The 23834-nt window shown below is 39.0% G+C and overlaps 2 protein-coding genes and 1 long non-coding RNA gene across 4 annotated transcripts in view; 1 reads left to right on the top strand and 2 right to left on the bottom strand.

Annotated features, from left to right (window-relative positions):
• The window catches only part of LOC144977102 (uncharacterized), a 16532-nt gene extending 11171 nt beyond the window's left edge, over window positions 1-5361 (bottom strand). Inside the window, exons 1-2 of one of the 2 annotated variants that reach the window (XR_013646236.1) lie at window positions 5338-5361; window positions 3592-3691 (exon numbers count right to left, since the gene is read on the bottom strand). This is a non-coding gene — a long non-coding RNA (uncharacterized LOC144977102). Of the gene's footprint in view, window positions 1-3591; window positions 3789-5337 lie in introns of those variants that run through there. The other variant, XR_013646235.1, reaches the window with a different exon arrangement.
• Window positions 1-23834, bottom strand: part of LOC144977098 (GMP reductase 2-like) — a 118098-nt gene that overhangs the window by 25838 nt on the left and 68426 nt on the right. The window lies entirely within an intron of this gene.
• On the top strand, window positions 3593-10106 carry LOC144977100 (protein broad-minded-like). The gene is made up of 4 exons (XM_078921897.1): window positions 3593-3726; window positions 4885-5021; window positions 6419-6607; window positions 8492-10106. The coding sequence occupies exons 2-4, from the start codon at window positions 4998-5000 to the stop codon at window positions 8603-8605; spliced, it is 327 nt and encodes a 108-aa protein (XP_078778023.1). The 5' UTR covers window positions 3593-3726; window positions 4885-4997; the 3' UTR covers window positions 8606-10106.

Raw genomic sequence — 23834 nt, 5'->3', positions numbered from 1 at the left:
ATCCACCTCTCGCAGTTAGTTAATTAATTATTATCACATCCAGCTGTCCAATATATCAAATTGTAAATTGCAGTAGGGACATATATTTTTTATACTTCTCACATTGCCTATGAATAATGCCAATCTCATTTAAAGCGAAGATGTTTTTATAGTTAGTAGTAAGTGTCACCTTTAAGCAGATGCAACATATTTAGTGGATTATTTATCTGACCAGTTCTGTCTCAAAATTGAAGCAGAGTATTGAATAACAAAAGCATAATGGAAATATATTCAAGGAAATAATCAATTTGTTGTGCCAAATGATGCAAGGTTACATCATTTTGCCTATCAATAGGTACCACAAGAGACAAGTTATAAATATTTAAAATTGACTTTTCTTACTATATTCATAAAGCATGATAGTCATGGAAAACACTTTTTAGATTTTGAAAATACATACATAAATAAGAAATTGAGAGCAAATTCATTTTTCAAAAACTTGAATTTTTTTGCTTGCCAATTGATGTAAGAAAATGTTCCAACTTTGACGTCATGTAACTAACAACTAAAAAGATTCATCATACTTGTGATACATATTTTTAAAGCAGAGTGTCTAGGTAAATAAAATATAACAAGATTTGAACCAGACACAATTTTTTTCATAAATCTACAGTCTGTTGAAAATTCCCCAAAACACTTGCGAAAGTAAATGTTTTGGCCTCCAGCATGACGAAATAGCATATTCCATATACTATATTAACATAATGATCATACAAAATGGCATGTAATTCACGTCAACGGGTAGAGAGTACTCCAGGAAAGAGATCCAATTTTTTTCAAACATTTTCTTCAAATGGTCTTTGAAAAATTAAGAAATGAACATCAGGAAACACGCAACTTTGCATGTTGGCAGAAAAATAGCTATAATCACGAGCAAAATGTATAAAAGATTAAATATCTCTCAAAATAATGAAGATAGAAGAAAATTATCACATGCTATAGGAAACCGGACCTGCTGATTTAAAAAATCATTTTAACTTTTTGGTAAAGTCAATATTTCCTTCTCAAAAATCAACATGAAATCATGAATGATAAGCACACTGTTCGAACCAGCAGCATAAAATAATAAATCAACCTCTAAGAAACCCCTATAATCTCAAGATGTCATGTTTTTACTTCCGCAACATCTGTTTTCACTTCCATTCTACTTTATGGACTTGTCTGGTAATTATATTGCTTGGTTTTGCCTTGGCCCTCTCTGGGATCCTTAACCGAAAGGGTGCAGTAAAATGTATTATTCCTATAATGGGGGATGATTTTTCCACTGTAAATCGTCTCTTTGTATGTTATTAGGAGGGTATCGATGTATATGTTGGCAGTAGAGTGCTTTCATCTTATACGGAATCATGCGCTTGTGCTCAGCAGGTGTGTCTTTTGCGTCCTCAACCCCCTACTATCCCAAAGTCTTTTAGCGCCTTAAGGTCTATGACGCGTGACTGTATCCTGATTTCTGTGTTACTGAATGAACTGCTACCCTTTAGATAGGACGCTAGTCTGAAATAAAGTACTTTCCGCCACACACACCCTAAAGACCTAGCCACCCGATTATTTATGATTAACGTCCCTTTGCTTGGGAGGCGAGTATTGTACGAATTGAGGTATCGCAAATCTCACCAAAACCAAAACTGAAAAAAATATCTCTTTATTTGCTTCTTTTCTCGTCTTAAATTTACATCTCTTCCCGATTGAAAACAAAAACATACAAAAAAAACAACAAAAAACGAACAAAAACAAATAAATACACGTCATCTTATTATCTATTTTGATGCAGTTTTAACGGCGTAAACTTCTACAGATATACTGCTTCATTATCCACTAGTAACTCTTATTGTTCCTATACATAGTCTATCACTATCATGAAAGCATCAGAAAAAAAAAAAACCAGTTAGAAAATGAAGTGGCACTTCGAAGTCTTATTTCTCCAATCTTTTAACCATTACAAGTACCACTTTTCCCAAATAAAATAAACAATAGCAATGCTTTTTCAATTTTCTAACACATTGGAACAATCATTGTGTGTCTTTTGTCTATTTATAAACTATAAGTAGTGGGTATTCCTATGCAATTGTTTTAAAAATGACATTACACCTCGACCGTAAAAACCTACTTCAGTTCTAATGAGGTCAAACAAGCATTTTGTCATAGCAACAACATGGCCGCTATGAGTGGAGAGTGTGTGTATAAATTCATCCTGTGTCTTTTGTTTAGCAATAAATAAACATCGAGAGACAAACCAGATGTGAAAAAATTACATGTATAAATTGATATAACAAAACGTCGTTCAATGAAAATCAAGGCTAGAAAGTCATCAAAAAAAGTTTACACGTTAATAAAAACTGGAAAAATGAGGGGTTTATTTAGGCTGTTCCATCATTAAAACATACCCACTTACCGACCCGAGTTATCAATTGAAATAATAACATTTATCATATTCATTTTGTTTTAAACTATCTAAAACATAAACTATGAAGGTACTTTAATAAAATATTCATGTGGTTTTCGTGAACTCTTTTCTTTGTGTCAATAATTTGAGATCTCATTCTCACGGCATTTTGTGTGCTGTTACAAACTACAATGAGGTGTAAAAAAATCTGATAACACTCAAAGCTGAAACAAGGATTTGCTGGGCTTTTTTAAAATGCGATACCTCGGCCATTAAACAACCTTCATTAAAACAAATTGGTAGAAATAGAGATAAAATGTTTGTCTTTTAGATAGACTCAGTTCAAAATTTATATAAATAATATGTCGGGATTTTTAGCTGCTGTAAAGTTTTAAAACGGCATTTTTGAACCTTTAATGTCCATTTTTTATTGTTGAAGTGGCATAGGAATAAAGCTGAAACCTTCCTCTTTAAGACAATACCAAACTTAGCTCTGTACGTTTTTTTAATGGCCGAGGTATGAATGGTTGAATGACCCGATTTAAAAATAGTCCTTTTCTCCACGCGTGATGCAAAATATATAGGTTTTTTTTCGGCCACAAAAATGACGTCTATTGTGGTACCTACTATGAACATTTATTGTTTCCTTTGTGTCTATATTGCAACTTGTGTTTTCTTATAATCTTTGGTATGTTTGTTTTTTTTCCCTCCAAAAGTGAGATGTTTTCTGAAACAGAACTTGATGTTTGGCTATAGATTGTCTTTTACTCTAACTTGTCAAGATGACTAACAACAGTTTTGTTGAATTGTTATAAAATACGAAAAAAGTTTAATTTTTGGAAGATTCGTCACTTCTATTTCTTAATTCTTAACGGTATTACATCAATCAAATAAAAAGAGAGAAAATTGAACCATTATAACATTAGATAAAGTGATAGATTTGTGTATATGATACTTTGTCAGACAAAACTGTAAATGAAATAATTTCTTTTTGACATTTGATAAAACTTAACATCTGGTGATTACTAAAAGATTTTATCCAAAAATAGATGTATATTTAGATATCACTTATTTTATTCTACATAATGTGGATTTTTTTCCAACGTAAATTTTGCTCATAAAGATTCAAACTCCTTAATAAAATGAAAGGTTTCTTGGAAGGAACATACCCTGGCTTTGATTGGTTTACAGCTACCATCTTTCTCATCTTCAATGGCAATGTAGATCGGACCTGGTCTTTCCTTCACCATTTCTCCACCCTGTGCTCTTCTGGATACATGTGGATGGCCAGATTGCATGCTTCTGTAAGTCACTGAATTCTTTATCATTATTTATTTGCTTTGAGGCACTATGGCACTCAGCTTGTGTCCCGTAGGATGATGCAAAGGTGATAAAGGCTCTTTACTGACCATACCCAAGTGTATATGGTAACAGCGTAGTCTATATACGATTTTGTGGTTTATTGGTATGACACTCTCCTTCGGTCCTGGATTTGAGTCCTTGGAAAAAGCTCTTTACTCACATTCCCTCACTAAACTCAGGTGTAAAATGAGTACCTGGCCATTAACAGCATGGTCTCTGTCGGAAAATTTTTTACATTGCTAACAGGTGTCATGTCTTGTCCTACATGTTAAGTGTTTCTGTTGGCTAGGGACCCTTGTATAGCTCTATATAAAAGCTCAAGTGTTTTTATGTTTTAAAAAAATAATATAATAGCACCTTAGAGACGTCTTATTTCCTACATGTTAAGTGTTGCTAAGGACAATTTGTAAAGTGCTTGGATATGTTCTATATAAAGCTCACATTTTATCCTTTCTTATCTCTTCCCTTATCCTTATCCTCCTCCACTGCCACTTCTCCTCCCATCCCTTATCTCATTCGTCACCTACTTACTACACATATTAATTGCTTGGATCCTTTGGAACTTTAGTTTAAAGGCTTTTCTCAGAATGTAAAAGAACTCGCATGAAAATGGTTTAGGATGACTTCCTCCATTGGCAAGGAAGGTTTCTAAATTAATTCCTTCTTTATGCCTCTTCTAACCTCCTAAATCTGTTGTTTTCTTCCATATTGTGGCTTCTTAATGTCAGGGAGAATTTATAAGTAGACCTAATCAAGATGTCTCTTTTATTATTCCTATTCCCCTGAAATCTGGTTTACTTTTTCCCTCAGTGATGTGTTGTCCTTGTCAGAGAATTAGCCTTTGTGTTTTGCGCAAGCCCTGGTTGGAATTTTTTGTAGAAAGTGAAATAATGCATTTTCTTTCTATGGAAGATGGCATTTATTAAATTTCATTTCTCTGTTTAAACATTAAAAAATATTCCATTTTTGTGGGGACCCATTGCTCGGTAATACACTGACTTTCAATAAATCTCTTACTTAAGTGTTGTTGACTAAGTCTTGAAAATTTGCTTTATAACACACTCAGCCATAATCTCAATTTGAAATTGTCATTCAATTAGCTTCTGCCTGCCAGTCTCAAAGCCAGTGGAATCCCGCCTCTTTTCTCTAGCACCGCCACAACATTGAACTATTGTTGCAGACTGAATTGCCATTAGTTGTGTCTGCCTTCAAAATGTCTGGATACACACCATCTCAGGTAAAATACGCACCCAATACATTTGATTTCTTGGATTAGATTACATGTAATTTGATTTATGATAATTTACTCTTTTTTTAGATTTGCACAGCAAGGTTAGCAAAAGATACAACCCCTTTTATTTTTATTTTGATACTGACATAACTGTAATCTTTGCTCATAATTTGATGATGGAAAAATTATATTATAATTTGCATTCTTTATCTTAAGACAGGTTTGAGCCAGCATGCCAATTTATCTCTTAACGAGTAATATAAATCGCATTAGCAATGTTATAATGTCAGTGGTCAGGTTGAGCTGAAGGAGACTATATTACCTTTTAATGTTAACTCCCTTTTCTTGCCTTTTTGAATACGCTGGAAAAACAACAGGACATATAGAGGTTAACCTGAATTCAAAATTTAAGGGAAAAACAGAGATCGTAGAGTATAATGACGATTTTGGATTACAAAAAAGCTTTCACACTAACAAATGCTGGCACTAAGGTTACATCATTCTGCATTAGTTAATTACTTGACAATCATTCAAGAATGCACAGATAATTAATTAATGTTTAAATAGAAATTACATCTTACACAAAATATCCTTTTTTATTTTTCATACTACTATGTTTAAATAGAAATTACATCTTACACAAAATATCCTTTTTTATTTTTCATACACATAATGCATAGTGTGAAATTGGAAATGGCCAACAAAATAAATATTTAATAGCGGCGGGCATCATCATAGTATATGGTGGAGCCACGATCATTTGAAAGAAAAAAATGCTTTAGTTATACAAGTAAATTTTTTTTTTACTCTCGTACTCTCTGACTCAAACATACACGCACACACTCACACATACACACACTCACGGAGATGGGGAAACACACACTCACTGACAATACAATAATCTGTTGCTATATTCATCCTGAGGTGCATAAGATTATCTGTCAAATGAGCATCTTATATGTTTCGAATTATATATTATAGTTTAATTTTATGCTGTTTTGTTTCCCTGTGGACATAGTCGTGATTTCTGACAATTGATGTTATAAATAAGACTGCCAGAGTCTCCTTTCTGATATAAATAGCATACTCTCTATATTTTAGAGACAAGTTATTTGTTATTAAACAAAAACAAAAGACTACACACGTGCTCACACACACACAAACACACACATCCATATACACTCATGTACATCCACATCGCACACACACACACACACACCCATGCACACTTATGCATAACCCCCCCCCCCCACACACACACACACACACACAAGAACAAACACACTGATGCTCTTGACTATTAGTCATTATTCTAAGAAATCACTAATATATTCTCACTTCTCCACGTTTAAACCATTATTTTCATCTCTTGAGTTTTATAAACTTGGTGTCAAAAATTTCAGATTTGCATGCACTGGCTGACCCAGTGTTTCTGGAACTATCTGGACTGGCTGGACATCATTCATTACACAGTGACATGTATCGTGCTAGGAGTGGATTATCAAGTATACATTTGTGTGGCCATTCTTAGACATCTACAGGAGGGAATTCTGTCTCACATGCAGACGCAGGATCTTGTCATCTTCTTGAAAGTAGGATGATCAGGAATCATTTTCCAGTTACTGAATTCCAATGTTTTTTTTTTTGTTTTTGTAGTTTTGTTTTTTTTTTGGGGGGGGGGGGGGGTTAAGGGTTAAATCCTATTTCACTCTTTCAGCGTTATTGGCCACACGGTGCAGCCAGAGCAGAATCTGTTCTACTGGCCAATGGCCGCACAGTGCGGCCGGTCTTGAAAGGCAAAAATAATAACGCAATCCAATCCTACTGTCTACAAAAGTACTATAAATTGAACAAATGCAATCATTTCTTTCATCAGAACATTCATTTGGCTCTTGAGGGGTATTTTAATTGAGATTTTGCACTGAATTCAAATGTCTCTTTGTCTTAGCTTGTCATTCTCATGCTGCCTCAATCAGGTGTCAGCCATTTTGTGACGGAAATGCGAGTATAGCCCCAGCGCTAAAAGAGTTAAATTTGTCATATTCTTGTAATATCCTAGTCTTTTTCTTCTGAAATGGCTGTATGAATGGAAAAGTCAGTTTACAATGACAAGTTATCTCTTAAGCAAATTGCAATATCAGATGCTTCTTTACACTAGGCATTCATTTTGGTAGATGATATAGTAATGTCACCAGTGGCAGAGCTGCTAAAGTTTATGAGAGGATGGGTAAAATTGAACATTAACTCATTTCATGGAGATTGAATCATTGGATGGTTATGAACGATGAATTTATGAAGTGCCCATCCACTTGTTAAAATTTTCATGCAGTAAGCGTGTAACAGTATTTATTGGTTTGGGCGGATAAAGTATATTTTATCATAATATAGCTACCGCCTGCTACTTTAAGCTTTAGATTTTTTTAATTGGAAAGAGGCAGTGTTATTCAATCTGTGAGGGATCTCCAAAATTTACATCCACCGCTGATGGTATGGTGAAAATGTGCATAAAAAGCCTTTTTCTAGGACACAAGATATCAAGACAGGGGTTTGAACTCAGGAGCCTTGTGTCATGGTCAATGTGAGCTTGGATATATTACCTCCACACGACAATGATAATTCATGCTTGACACAAATTGTCTCACTCAACTCAGGAACAAATAAGTTCATGGGCATATGCTGTTTGAGGAGTCCGAGAATTGTTTTGCAGGTTGTATGTGCAGTCGAATCTATTTTAATCACCCATATAATCATTCATTATGTATACTGCAAACTGTGACATAGCTTTTTTATAAGCATGCATATTATATAACTCTAGTCGCCTAATTCCACTATTTTCCCCATGGATGTTCAGTTCATCTTTAAACCATTTAACTTTAACAAAGCAATTGCATATCTTTATATTCATTTGTTCCATTATTTAGTTAGAACTTTATACTGATCATTTTTCATTAAGAGAGCAGTAAGAGCTATGCAACTTGGGCTTCACTGGTGCCTGAGTCACATCGCTGTTATTATTTGGTCCAATATCTAATGACAGGTAGTTCTTCAGGACCATGAGGCCCATGGAGCCGAAGTTTTTCCTGGTTTCTGAAGCATTAAAGGGACAGTATCAATTGCTTGACATCTTTAGATAGAAAACTTAAAGTATTTGCCCAGGACGCAGCTACCTAATCACTGCTGAGAAAACTTAAAGTATTTGCCCAGGACGCAGCTACCTAATCACTGCTAGTGAACAGGAGAGTTGGAAAATAATCTTGACTTTTCCCAGGTTCAATACTGATCGTTTCCTTCTTCGTTTGCTCTATGGGATCTCTGAGATTTGAGGTCAGGTAAAAGTAAAATTGAACTCCGCCCGTACAGGGTTAAACAATAGACCAAGATTTCTTCTCCACCTGAATAGACCATGATTTCTTCTTTGCCTGCATCGAATATTGCATCAAAATTCCCTTTTTTTTTCTCTCTAATTTTACAAACAGGAAGAGGCAATCAACAACTTTCATATCATTGATCACATAAAGTACATGGAGGAGCTGGAAGTCAAGTATCGAAAGATGGTCCTTCCTGATATGATGAATATAAGTCGCCCCTAGCAAGAAAATAGTTAATTGTGATTATTGAGAATTAGAGTCTGTGGTATAAATATGAAGAGTTAGACGATGTTTATAAGATAAGGAGAAAATGAGTTAAGGGAGAGAAGACGTGAGAGGAGATTATGAGAGAAAGAGAGAGAGAGAGAAAGAGAGAGAGAGAGAGAGAGAGAGAGAGAGAGAGAGAGAGAGAGAGAGAGAGAGAGAGAGAGAGAGAGAGATTATAGGCAGCTTTATATACCATATATTGACTGAATACACAGATAATGAAATTGTCATGTTATTGCAATTAAATTTATATCCAACCGTAACTTGTGTTGAATACAAAATCGTCTCATTCTTTAATCCTTTTTATCCATCTTTCTCTCTTGGCTCATTGCATGTGTCCTTCTGTACTTGGCCTGATATGAAACCACTTGATTTAGCATAGGCTTTGGTTTGTATTATTTGCCAAGAGGGAAATAGTCAGATGTGAGATTATGTCTTGTTTAAGGCGGAAGTAGTTATTTATTTTTCTTGTAAGTTGTCTTTCACGGTTTCAGTATGCTACTACGTGCTGCTGTCTGATGTGTTTTGTGAATCATATGTCTTCTTCTCAAGAAGGATCCTGTTGCTGAATTATGTGACATTTGGAAGTTCACATTCTAGACATGCAGGTAGGTTGCTGTCATATCTTACTTCCACACTTTCTTTGAAGGTGCCTGTGATTAAAGAGTGTTATTTCAGACACTGATAATTTTTTAATCCGTATAAGCGTCTTGTGTGTTATAAACCTTTTTTCTTCTTATACTAAAAAGCCCCATTCAACGTCTAAATCTTACAAAACATATGTCAGTCACATATGTTTCTTGATGGGGTATTTTGTCCTCTTTAGTGGCCAGAGCAGTCACTTGATGTGTCTTCTATCCCCTTACATCCGTTTTCCAACTTGCTTACTATCTTTGTCTTGGAATGTATTTGGTTTTGTCCTGGCGCTGTACTGCCATATTTTTTTGGGTTTTAAATATATGATTTTTGAGCATTTGAGTGTATTCTTCCTAATGGGATCTTGTGCTTATGTCTGGATGAGACTTTTAGGTGATCTCAAACTAAGTACACTGAATGTGAGCTTTTGAAACCTACATCTGTTCCCCTATTTGCCACAATTCCCCTTTGCCTTACTTTTTTTCCTGTGCTTTTAATTGTAAAAACTTTGTAGGGGGATTATCCTGTTATGTCTAGAGGTATGACACTCGCCTTTGGATCGGAAGGTACAGAGTTCAAGTCCTGCTCTTAGCAGCGTATAGATGAGTCTTGGAAAAGGCTCTTTATTCACATTCTCTCACCATACTCAGGTATCAAAGCTGTCTCTGTTGGAAAAAATTGTAACAGCACCTAACAGAATTCATGACTCATCCTACATGTTAAGGGTTGCTTGTTGACTAGGAAACCCTTGTAAAGCACTTTGAGCACGTTTAGTGAATATTGTGCTATATAAATGCTCCAGTATTTTGTTTCTTTTTTTTTTTAATCCCATTTTCTTCCTTTTTACTGGTGCTGAAATGACTTAAATGCATCACAAGAGCGGTACAACTCTTAAAAACATAACTCTTATGTTTTTCTGGTTACAAAAACTTTCTGATTTACGTCTTAATCTATCTTGTTCTCATAAAGCGTAGTGTTGCCTAAATTTTATATGTATTGTTTTGTAGTTAATATGGCAAGAATCCATCATATAAATCTGATTAAATCTGACAGGTATTAAACTGGAATACTGATTCCCTTCATTTGTATTTCTTACTTTTTATCATTCTCTCTTTATCCGATGCAGAGTTGGTACTGTATTTCATATATGCCATCTATATATATATATATATAATATATATATATATATATATATATATATATATATATATATATATATATATATATATATATATATATATATATATATATATATAATTTACTGTTTATTTATCAACCATTTCTTTTTCTCTGCATTATTATCACTGATGTCAAGTAAATTTATGCTCAATGTATTGTGGTTGTTAAAAATTCAGGTGTTTGTAGCTTATGTCTTTTTTAAACCATCTTATTTATAGAAAATTGTTGATGTAAACAAATAAAATAAAATATGATAAATAAAAAGGTTTTAATGGTGATACTCCAAAATGTTATGGATTAAATAAATGCCTTAGTTTTTGTCGCATGCAAATATAGTTTCATGCGATTCTCACAAAATAAATAATAGAAAGTCACCAAAGAAGTTTGAAAGATTTTATGTCTTATTCTTTAGAGCAATGAAAACAAAAGTTGGGGAAGAAGGAAAGCAGACAAAAAAGTTGTCCCCATGATTTACACAATTGACTCAAATCGACTATCTGAGTCTGAGGTGATCCGGGGCTGCCATTGTGTTATAAGACTAACTCATCAATCCTTAACTTTGACTCTGAGATATGAATAAATATTTTCAGATGCTTACAGTTCACCTATATATAAATGTGTACTAATTTAGATGTGATCGAAATTACTTTGCAAAATGCTATTGCAATTGTTACTATTTGTTATAACGTGTCACACTGATGTTTTATCAAAATGAATCAGGTGAAGATGTTCGGATTTGAAGTCAAAATCATGAGAATTATGAAGTTATTTGCAGTTTAAGGAATTGAATTCACTATTCCTATCCAAAACGAGCAACCATTCAAATCAAATCAAATTCAATTATTATAATTTAGACTTTAAATTAAAGCTTTTTGACAAACTATCAGACTGAAATGGTTGGTTACTGATATACATATATCAGATTGAAACGGTTGGTTACTGATACACAGATATCAGATTGAAACAGTTGGTTACTTATATACATATATCAGATTGAAACGGTTGGTTACTGATATCTGATTGAAACAGTTGGCTATTGATATACAGATATCAGATTGAAATGGTTGATTACTGATACACAGATATCAGATTAAAACAGTTGGTTACTTATATACATATATCAGATTGAAACGGTTGGTTACTGATATCTGATTGAAACAGTTGGCTATTGATATACAGATATCAGATTGAAATGGTTGGTTACTGATACACAGATATCAGATTAAAACAGTTGGTTACTTATATACATATATCAGATTGAAACGGTTGGTTACTGATATCTGATTGAAACAGTTGGCTATTGATATACAGATATCAGATTGAAATGGTTGGTTACTGATACACATATATCAGATTAGTAGTAGTAGTACAACAACAACTACTACTACTACTACTACTACTACTACTACTACTACTACTACTACTACTACTACTACTACTACTACTACTATTTCTACTACTACTATTACTACTACTACTACTACTACTACTACTACTACTACTACTACTACTACTACTACTACTACTACTACTACTACTACTACTACAATGGCGCTTTGAACATTGTTTTAAAAATTCACAAGATACACAAGAAGTCTTCCACCCACTTAAATAACGCAAATGTGGAGTTACTGCTTTGGACACGTTCAATGGTAGGACTCAATTTGATATATTTTTTGTAGTAGTAGTAATAATAATAGTAGTAGTAGTAGTAGTAGTAGTAGTAGTAGTAGTAGTAGTAGTAGTAGTAGTAGTAGTAGTAGTAGTAGTAGTAAATAATGAATTTATATAGCGCCTAAACATCCACGTTAATCGTGCTGTGCGGCGCTTTACATAAAAATAAAAATGTTTAAAAACAACAAAATTAAAAATCACGACACTACATGATACATAATAAGCATGCATACAAAAAACAAAATCTAAGCAACATCTAGTTTATGAAAAATAAGCCTCGTGGAACAACTCAGTCTTCAGACATTTCCTGAAAGATGATAAATTGTCACAGGACTTTGTCCGAGGACTAAGTGCATTCCATAGGCATGGAGCTATGAATGAAAAGACTTTTTTACCGAAAGTGGATTTTGAGGTGGTAACTTTTAGAAGTTGGGACTGAGATGATCTTAAATTTCGAGTGGGTTCATATTTTTTAATCAGTTCCTGCAAATATTCAGGTGCCAATCCATCCAGCCATCTAAAAACATAGCACAATATTTTAAATTATATCCTATACTTCACAGGAAGCCAGTGCAATTTCTGGAGAACTGGTGTTATATTATCTCTTCTTTTCGTTAATTTTATAAGTCTAGCCGCTTTATTTTGAATTTTTTGTAGTTGATGAATTAATCTACTTTGACAGCCAATGAGACAGGAATTGCAATAATCTAATCTGCTAGTAATAAACGAATTAACAAGCATCTTTATAATATCTTCATCAGTATAATGTCTGATTCTTCCAATGTTTCTAATGTGATAGTTACAACATTGGCATATTTTTTTAACATGATCTTCCATGGATAACCCTTGATCTAAATACACCCCAAGATTTCTCACACAAGAACTAGGTTTAATAGCATTTTCACCCACTATTATCTCATTTGTAGATATGTTTGAGAGTTGATACCTATTTCCAAAAATTATCATTTCCGTCTTGTCATCATTAAATTTAAGTTTGTTTAGTTCCATCCAATCCTTTATGTTAGCAATGCAATTTTCCATAACAGATACTGATGACAGCTCTGAATCATTATTGAGTTTTGTATACAGCTGAGTGTCATAAGCATAAAATGAAAATCAATGGGAAAAGTGGATAACATATGCGAAAGGGGAGCAGTATACATTGTAAAAGGAGGGGACCAAGAATAGATCCCTGAGGCACTCCACACGTTAATATGGATGGAGTTGATACATGGTTTTCTATAATTACCGACAGTTCTTTCAAACAAATATTCCTTTAACCAGCCCAAAGCTGTGCCACTGATATAAAATTGATCACGTTGTCCAGTCAAAAATAAATTTTGATCGATAGTGTCGAATGCCGCACTTAAATCTAGTAAAACAAGCATCGCTCACTTTTATTATCTATATCATTTACAATATCATAAAAAAAAATTTAAGTAATGCCGTTTCCGTGCTATGGGAGGCTTTGTAGGCAGATTGAAATTTAACATTTAAGGCATTCGTCTCTAGATTCTAGATGGTTAATATTACGAGCAGCAATGATTAATTTTTAAATGAAATTTAAATTTGACACAGGTCGAAAATTATTTAACTCATTGCGTCAAGATTTGCTTTTTTCTTCAGGGGTCTAACCAAGGCATGTTTCAGCATATTTGGAAAATCGGACATATAATAGATTGACAATCAACATATAGTTTGAGCACAGATAGCCATAAGCTCTTTATTAAAACGGAAGATACCAACTGAGAGTAAACAGGAACTCTTTCTTAACAATAACACAAAAGGATAACAATGGGCGCTAATCGTAATAGTAATATCAGATACCCAAACATTGTATCGATATCGGTATCGATGATACTTTATTACATCCCTTCACCCGGGTGTGTCTTTTTTACGAAACCCGCCGAAACCCGCCGAAACCCGCCGAAACCCGCCGAAACCCGATGAAACCCGACAAAGTTATGGGAAGTAGGTGGCTGTGGGGAGTGAACCTAGGACTCAGGGAAGTGTACACCATTGGGGAGTGAACCTGGACTGGGTTTCGGCGGGTTTCGTAAAAAAGAACCAGTGCTTTTTTACGAAACCCGCCGAAACCCGCCGAAACCCGGCGAAACCCGACAATATCCAGCAAAGTTATGGGAAGTAGACAACTGTGGGGAGTGAACCCGATACTCAGGGAAGTGTACACCAGTCGGGAGTGAACCTGAGACTAAGGTTATCGGCCGGTTTCGGCGGGTTTCGTAAAAAAGAATTAGTGCTTTATTACGAAACCCGCCGAAACCCGCCGAAACCCGACAATATCCGGCAAAGTTATGGGAGTTTGGCAACAGTGGGGGTGATCCTGGGAGTCAGGGAATTGCACACCAGTGGGGAGTTAACCTGGGACTGTGTAAAAAGGATATCAGTGGGAAATAAACCTGGGACTAAAGGGAGATGGATACCATTGAAAGTTGAAGCCGGATATGGGAGTTGAGTACCAGAGGAGAATGAACCTGACACTATAGAAGGTGTGCGCCAGTGGAGAGTGAACCTGGGACTCAGGGAATTTCACACCAGTGGGGAGTTAACCTGGGACTCTGTAAAAAGGATATCAGTGGGAAATAAACCTGGGACTAAAGGGAGATGGATACTATCGAAAGTTGAAGCCGGATATGAGAGTTTGGTACCAGAGGAGAATGAACCTGACACTATAGGAGGTGGGCGCCAGTGAGGAGTGAACCTGGGACTATGTAAACAGGATATCAGTGGGAAATACACCTGGGACTAAAGGGAGGTGGATACCATTGGGAGTTGAAGCCGGATTTGGGAGTTGGGTACCAGAGGAGAGAAAAACCTGACACTATAGGAGGTGGGCGCCAGTGGGGAGTGAACCTGGGACTATGTAAAAAGGATATCGGAAATAAACCTGGGACTAAAGGGAGATGAATACCATTGAAATTGAAGCCGGATATGAGAGTTTGGTACCAGAGGAGAATGAACCTGACACTATAGGAGGTGGGCGCCAGTGGGGAGTGAACCTGGGACTATGTAAACAGGATATCAGTGGGAAATAAACCTGGGAATAAAGGGAGATGGATACCATTGAAAGTTGAAGCCGGATATGAGAGTTTGGTACCAGAGGAGAATGAACCTGACACTATAGGAGGTGGGCGCCAGTGAGGAGTGAACCTGGGACTATGTAAACAGGATATCAGTGGGAAATAAACCTGGGACTAAAGGGAGGTGGATACCATAATCATTGGGAGTTGAAGCCGGATTTGAGAGTTGGGTACCAGAGGAGAGAGAAACCTGACACTATAGGAGGTGGCCGCCAGTGGGGAGTGAACCTGGGACTATGTAAACAGGATATCAGTGGAAAATAAACCTGGGACTAAAGGGAGGTGGATACCATTGGGAGTTGAAGCCGGATTTGGGAGTTGGGTACCAGAGGAGAGAAAAACCTGACACTATAGGAGTGGGCGCCAGTGGGGAGTGAACCTGGGACTATGTAAAAAGGATATCGGAAATAAACCTGGGACTAAAGGGAGATGAATACCATTGAAATTGAAGCCGGATATGAGAGTTTGGTACCAGAGGAGAATGAACCTGACACTATAGGAGGTGGGCGCCAGTGGGGAGTGAACCTGGGACTATGTAAACAGGATATCAGTGGGAAATAAACCTGGGACTAAAGGGAGATGGATACCATTGAAAGTTGAAGCCGGATATGAGAGTTTGGTACCAGAGGAGAATGAACCTGACACTATAGGAGGTGGGCGCCAGTGAGGAGTGAACCTGGGACTATGTAAACAGGATATCAGTGGGAAATAAACCTGGGACTAAAGGGAGGTGGATACCATAATCATTGGGAGTTGAAGCCGGATTTGAGCGTTGGGTACCAGAGGAGAGAGAAACCTGACACTATAGGAGGTGGCCGCCAGTGGGGAGTGAACCTGGGACTATGTAAACAGGATATCAGTGGAAAATAAACCTGGGACTAAAGGGAGATGAATACCATTGAAAGTTGAAGCCGGATATGAGAGTTTGGTACCAGAGGAGAATGAACCTGACACTATAGGAGGTGGGCGCCAGTGGGGAGTGAACCTGGGACTATGTGAACAGGATATCATTGGGAAATAAACCTGGGACTAAAGGGAGATGGATACCATTGAAAGTTGAAGCCGGATATGAGAGTTTGGTACCAGAGGAGAATGAACCTGACACTATAGGAGGTGGGCGCCAGTGAGGAGTGAACCTGGGACTTTTTACACCCGCCCGGTGTGTCTTTTTTACGAAACCCGCCGAAACCCTGCGAAACCCGCCGAAACCCGACGAAACCCGACGAATCCCGACAAAGTTATGGGAAGTAGGTGGCAGTGGGGAGTGAACCCAGAACTCAGGTAAGTGTACACCATTGGGGAGTGAACCTGGGACTGGGTTTCGGGGGTTTCGTAAAAAAGAACAAGTGTTTTTTACGAAACCCGCCGTAACCCGCCGAAACCCGGCGAAACCCGACAATATCCAGCAAAGTTATGGAAGTAGACAACTGTTGGGAGTGAACCCGAGACTCAGGGAAGTGTACACCAGTCGGGAGTGAACCTGAGACTAAGGTTATCGGCCGGTTTCTGCGGGTTTCGTAAAAAAGAATTAGTGCTTTATTACGAAACCCGCCGAAACCCGCCGAAACCCGACAATATCCGGCAAAGTTATGGGAGTTTGGCAACAGTGGGGGGTGATCCAGGGAGTCAGGGAATTGCACACCAGTGGGGAGTTAACCTGGGACTGTGTAAAAAGGATATCAGAGGGAAATAAACCTGGGACTAAAGGGAGATGGATACCATTGGAAGTTGAAGCCGGATATGGGAGTTGAGTACCAGAGGAGAATGAACCTGACACTATAGAAGGTGGGCGCCAGTGGGGAGTGAACCTGGGACTCAGGGAATTTCACACCAGTGGGGAGTTAACCTGGGACTGTGTAAAAAGGATATCAGTGGGAAATAAACCTGGGACTAAAGGGAGATGGATACCATTGAAAGTTGAAGCCGGATATGGGAGTTGAGTACCAGAGGAGAATGAACCTGACACTATAGGAGATGGGCGCCAGTGTGGAGTGAACCTGTGACTCAGGGAAGTGTACACCACTTGGGAGTTAACCTTGGACTGTGGGAGATGGATAACTGTGGGTATCCGAGCCGAACTATAGGAGTTGGGTACCAGAGAAGAATGAACCTGACACTATAGAAGGTGGGCGCCAGTGGGGAGTGAACCTGGGATTCAGGGAATTGCACACCAGTGGGGATTTAACCTGGGAATATGTAAAAAGGATATCAGTGGGAAAAAAACCTGGGACTAAAGGGAGATGGATACCATTGAAAGTTGAAGCCGGATATTAGAGCTTGGTACCAGAGGAGAATGAACCTGACACTATAGGGGGTGGGCGCCAGTGGGGAGTGAACCTGGGACTATGTAAAAAGGAGATCAGTAGGAAATAAATCTGGGACTAAAGGGAGATGGATACCATTGGGAGTTGAAGCCGGATTTGGGAGTTGGGTACCAGAGGAGAGAGAAACCCGACACTATAGGAGGTGGGCGCCAGTGGGGAGTGAACCTGGGACTATGTAAAAAGGATATCAGTGGGAAATAAACCTGGGACTAAAGGGAGATGAATACCATTGAAAGTTGAAGCCGGATATGAGAGCTTGGTACCAGAGGAGAATGAACCTGACACTATAGGGGGTGGGCGCCAGTGGGGAGTGAACCTGGGACTATGTAAACAGGATATCAGTAGGAAATAAATCTGGGACTAAAGGGAGGTGGACACCATTGAAAGTTGAAGCTGGATATGAAAGTTTGGTACCAGAGGAGAATGAACCTGACACTATAGAAGGTGGGCGCCACTGGGGAGTGAACCTGGGACTATGTAAACAGGATATCAGTGGGAAATAAACCTGGGACTAAAGGGAGATGTATACCATTGAAAGTTGAAGCCGGATATGAGAGCTTGGTACCAGAGGAGAATGAACCCGACACTATAGGGGGTGGGCGCCAGTGGGAGTGAACCTGGGACTATGTAAAAAGGAGATCATTAGGAGATAAATCTGGGACTAAAGGGAGATGGATACCATTGGGAGTTGAAGCCGGATTTGGGAGTTGGGTACCAGAGGAGAGAGAAACCTGATACTGTAGGAGATGGGCGCCAGTGTGGAGTGAACCTGGGACTATGTAAAAAGGATGTCAGTAGGAAATAAATCTGGGACTAAAGGGAGATGGATACCATAGAAAGTTGAAGCTGGATATGTGAGTTGAGTACCAGAGGAGAATGAACCTGACACTATAGGAGATGGGCGCCAGTGTGGAGTGAACCTGGGACTCAGGGAAGTGCACACCAATTGGGAGTTAACCTGGGACTGTGGGAGATGGATAACTGTGGGTATCCGAGCAGAACTATAGGAGTTGGGTACCAGAGGAGAATGAACCTGACACATAAAAAGGTGGGCGCCAGTGGGGAGTGAACCTGTGAATATCTAAAAAAGGATATCAGTGGGAAATAAATCCGGCTTCAACTCCCAATGGTGTCCATCTCCCTTTAGTCCCAGATTTATTTCCTACTGATATCCTTTATACATATTCCCAGGTTAACTCCCCACTGGTGTGCAATTCCCTGAGTCCCAGGTTCACTCTCCACTGGCGCCCACCTCCTATTGTGTCAGGTTCATTCTCCTCTGGTACCAAACTTTCATATCCGGTTTCAACTTTCAATGGTATCCATGTCCCTTTAGTCCAAGGTTTATTTCCCACTGATATCCTGTTTACATAGTCCCAGGTTCACTCCCCACTGCGCCCACCCCCTATAGTGTCAGGTTCATTCTCCTCTGGTACCAAGCTCTCATATCCGGCTTCAACTTTCAAGGGTATCCATCTTCCTTTAGTCCCAGGTTTATTTCCCACTGATATCCTTTTTACATATTCCCAGGTTAAATCCCCACTGGTGTGCAATTCCCTGAATCCCAGGTTCACTCCCCACTAACGCCCACCTCCTTTAGTGTCAGGTTCATTCTCCTCTGGTACCCAACTCCTATAGTTCGGCTCGGATACCCACAGTTATCCATCTCCCACAGTCCAAGGTTAACTCCCAATTGGTGTGCACTTCCCTGAGTCCCAGGTTTACTCCACACTGGCGCCCATCTCCTATAGTGTCAGGTTTCTCTCTCCTCTGGTACTCAACTCCCAAATCCGGCTTCAACTCCCAATGGTATCCATCTCCCTTTAGTCCCAGGTTTATTTCCCACTGATATCCTGTTTACATAGTCCCAGGTTCACTCCCCACTGGCGCCCACCTCCTATAGTGTCAGGTTCATTCTCCTCTGGTACCAAACTCTCATACCCGGCTTCAAATTTTCATGGTATCCATCTCCCTTTAATTCCAGGTTTATTTCCCACTGATATCCTTTTTACATATTCCCAGGTTAAATCCCCACTGGTGTGCAATTCCCTGAATCCCAGGTTCACTCCCCACTGGCGCCCACCTTCTTTAGTGTCAGGTTCATTCTCCTCTGGTACCCAACTCCTATAGTTCGGCTCGGATACCCACAGTTATCCATCTCCCACAGTCCAAGGTTAACTCCCAATTGGTGTGCACTTCCCTGAGTCCCAGGTTCACTCCACACTGGCGCCCATCTCCTATAGTGTCAGGTTTCTCTCTCCTCTGGTACTCAACTCCCAAATCCGGCTTCAACTCCCAATGGTATCCATCTCCCTTTAGTCCCAGGTTTATTTCCCACTGATATCCTGTTTACATAGTCCCAGGTTCACTCCCCACTGGCGCCCACCTCCTATAGTGTCAGGTTCATTCTCCTCTGGTACCAAACTCTCATACCCGGCTTCAAATTTTCATGGTATCCATCTCCCTTTAATTGCAGGTTTATTTCCCACTGATATCCTTTTTACATATTCCCAGGTTAAATCCCCACTGGTGTGCAATTCCCTGAATCCCAGGTTCACTCCCCACTGGCGCCCACCTCCTTTAGTGTCAGGTTCATTCTCCTCTGGTACCCAACTCCTATAGTTCGGCTCGGATACCCACAGTTATCCATCTCCCACAGTCCAAGGTTAACTCCCAATTGGTGTGCACTTCCCTGAGTCCCAGGTTCACTCCACACTGGCGCCCATCTCCTATAGTGTCAGGTTCATTCACCTCTGGTACTCAACTCCCATATCCGGCTTCAACTCCCAATGGTATCCATCTCCCTTTAGTCCCAGGTTTATTTCCCACTGATATCCTTTTTACACAGTCCCAGGTTAACTCCCCACTGGTGTGAAATTCCCTGAGTCCCAGGTTCACTCCCCACTGGCGCCCACCCTCTATAGTGTCAGGTTCATTCTCCTCTGGTACTCAACTCCCATATCCGGCTTCAACTTTCAATGGTATCCATCTCCCTTTAGTCTCAGGTTTATTTCCCACTGATATCCTTTTTACACAGTCCCAGGTTAACTCCCCACTGGTGTGCAATTCCCCGACTCCCAGGATCACCCCCCACTGTTGCCAAACTCCCATAACTTTGCCGGATATTGTCGGGTTTCGGCGGGTTTCGGCGGGTTTCGTAATAAAGCACTAATTCTTTTTTCCGAAACCCGCCGAAACCGGCCGATAACCTTAGTCTCAGGTTCACTCCCGACTGGTGTACACTTCCCTGAGTCTCGGGTTCACTCCCCACAGTTGTCTACTTCCCATAACTTTGCTGGATATTGTCGGGTTTCGCCGGGTTTCGGCGGGTTTCGGCGGGTTTCGTAAAAAAGCTGGTTCTTTTTTACGAAACCCGCCGAAACCCAGTCCCAGGTTCACTCCCCAATGGTGTACACTTCCCTGAGTTCTGGGTTCACTCCCCACTGCCACCCACTTCCCATAACTTTGTCGGGATTCGTCGGGTTTCGGCGGGTTTCGGCGGGTTTCGCAGGGTTTCGCAGGGTTTCGGCGGGTTTCGTAAAAAAGACACACCCGGCATAATGACATTAAAATAATAAGAGAAATAAGGAACCGTTAATTATGGCAAATTATAGATTAATAATTATTTACAAATCCAACCTCTTCGGTGGAATAATTATTCTCTGTGACCTTCGAGGCACAATTTGACCTTGATTGAATGAGCTTCCCAATTGCTCTGAGTTCCTAGTTTGGCTGTTAGTGTTAGCATTAGTTGGCGCACAAGTAGGTCCAACATTAAGAGGATCACCAGTGCCTTCAGTGGTTAAACCAACTGATTGTGCAGGTGGCTTGCCTGATGTGAAGCGCTGATCTCTCGGTGGACTGTCAGTACACTGAAACTCATTGTGTGGGTTTATGTCAGATGGTACAACCCTAATTTGATCTTCTCTCAATGACACCATTATCTGTTTGGACTCGAAATGAAACAGGACCTGTTGCTTTGATGATTGTACCAGGTACCCATTTCTCTTTACTAGAGTAATTTCTAACAAATACTGTATCATCAACATCTATCTCCCTATCGCGAGAAGTTTCATCATGATAATACTTTTGGGCATTTTGTTTTTGCATAACTGACTGCTGAACTGATGGGTGCAGGAGGTCCAGGTGTGTCTTTAGTTTTCTACCCATTAGTAACTCAGATGGTGTCACTCCTGTGGTGACATGAGGTGTGGTTCGATATTTAGTTAGGAATCTGCTAACTTTCTCTCTTACAGTGGTAGCACCTTTTGCACTCATTTTGACCATTGCTGTTTTGAATGTACCCACCGCACGTTCAGCTAATCCATTACTAGCCGGGTGATATGGAGAGCAAGTTATATGTTTGATACCATTAGCATTACAAAACATTTGGAATTCATAACTAGTGAAGGTAGGACCATTGTCCGAGACCAAGGTATTCGGCAAACCATGTGTTGAAAAGATTTCTCGTAGCTCTGCAATAGTGTCACGAGCTGTGATAGTGCTCATAAGCTTTACTTCGAGCCACTTAGAGTGGGCATCCACTAAGATTAGAAACATTTTGTTAAGAAAAGGACCTGCAAAGTCAATGTGTAATCTAGACCAGGGTTCATTTGGCCAATCCCAATTATACAAGGATGCTTTGGCTGGATTACGAGCATTCTTTTGACAGTCATAACACTCTTTGACAAAGGTTTCAATGTTCGAATCCAGATGTGGCCACCAGAACCATGAGCGAGCCAACGCTTTCATTTTAGACGCACCAAGATGAGTGTCGTGTAACATGATTAACACCTGATTTCGCAAAGCAAGGGAATGATTACTCTTGTACCCCACAAAATACAATTATGCTCTAGACTCAATTCATTTTCCCTCAATTTGTAAGGCTTTAACTGTTCATTAGTTACAGTTTCTGGCCATCCATCCCTACATTTTTCCATTGTGGACTACTTGGAACGTCTCAAGTTCTATTTCATGGCAAATGACATAGAATTGAGACGTTCCAAGTAGTCCACAATGGAAAAATGTAGGGATGGATGGCCAGAAACTGTAACTAATGAACAGTTAAAGCCTTACAAATTGAGGGAAAATGAATTGAGTCTAGAGCATAATTGTATTTTGTGGGGTACAAGAGTAATCATTCCCCTTGCTTTGCGAAATCAGGTGTTAATCATGTTGAACAACATATCAATTGTGTTAGACTTTCATTTACGATAGATGCAATTGCTGGAGCAAGACACTTTGAACATGATTTTATGAGCCAAGTTGGTGTTTTATCTAGCGGGCATGATTTAGTAGGCATGTCTGACCAAATATTTTTAACTTCCTCTATTGTTATGGGCTCAAACGACGTTAACATTTTATAACTGGTGTTCATAGATTTAGTTGGTCGTGTCGTGCAGGTAAGTGTTGTGTCCTCCTGTAGTGTATCTTCCGTTGATGTTGATCTTCCAGAAGATGGCATGTGCCTTGTCATTGTTGTTGTGTTCATTGGTGAAGTCATGCTTGTTGTTTCAACTCGTGATGTTGTGTTGGGATGTAGATTTGTGGGGCTGTCGTTGTCTAGTTCCTGTTGGATGTTGGAAATTTTCTCAATGAAAAAGGTGTTGAATTTGTCACAGAGTTCGTTTGGAGATGTATTTGTAGGTAGATTATTTGTAGTCGATGGTGTGATCAGTTCTTTGACAGTATTATAAAGCTTTTTCGAGTCAAGTTTGCTTTTTATCAGAGTGTCCTTCACATATTGCCACTTGGTACTGACTATTAGTTGATTGGTATAATTTTTGACTTTTTTATATATTTGCTTGTGAATTTCAAGTCCAGACTTACGCCAAATACCTTCCTTATGATGTCTGTCATGTTTGACCTTTCGGATTTCAGCAGTGACCCATTTGGAATTTGGTCTTAGGACGATCGTTCTATATTTGAGGGGCGCATGATTTTCCAGACAATTATTGAGTGATGTGTAGAGGAGATCTAATTTCTCTGTGACGCCGTGTGTATTCATAACGTTATTATTTATGTCCAACTCCCGAATTTGGTCCAGTAATTTGACGTGATTTCTGTCTTTCGTTTTTCTATAGCGGACTACGCCGATTTGAAATTGGGACAGGGACATTGATCTTAAAATATACTGGGTGGTGGTCTGAAATGTCTGGGCTTCCGATCCTGATCTCACTAGTGGAAGTGTTGATAGACGGTGTGATAACGAGATCGAGTTGGTCCTTTGACATTTTGTTTGAGATTGAATATTTCTAGAAGTTTGGTGAA

The sequence above is a fragment of the Berghia stephanieae genome, chromosome 7 (assembly GCF_034508935.2).
Source record: "Berghia stephanieae isolate SIO BIC M18660-M18661 chromosome 7, UCSD_Bste_1.3, whole genome shotgun sequence".
Lineage (NCBI taxonomy): Eukaryota > Metazoa > Mollusca > Gastropoda > Nudibranchia > Aeolidiidae > Berghia > Berghia stephanieae.
Note: the sequence above shows the minus strand (reverse complement) of the source record. Positions and strands in the feature narration are given on the sequence as shown.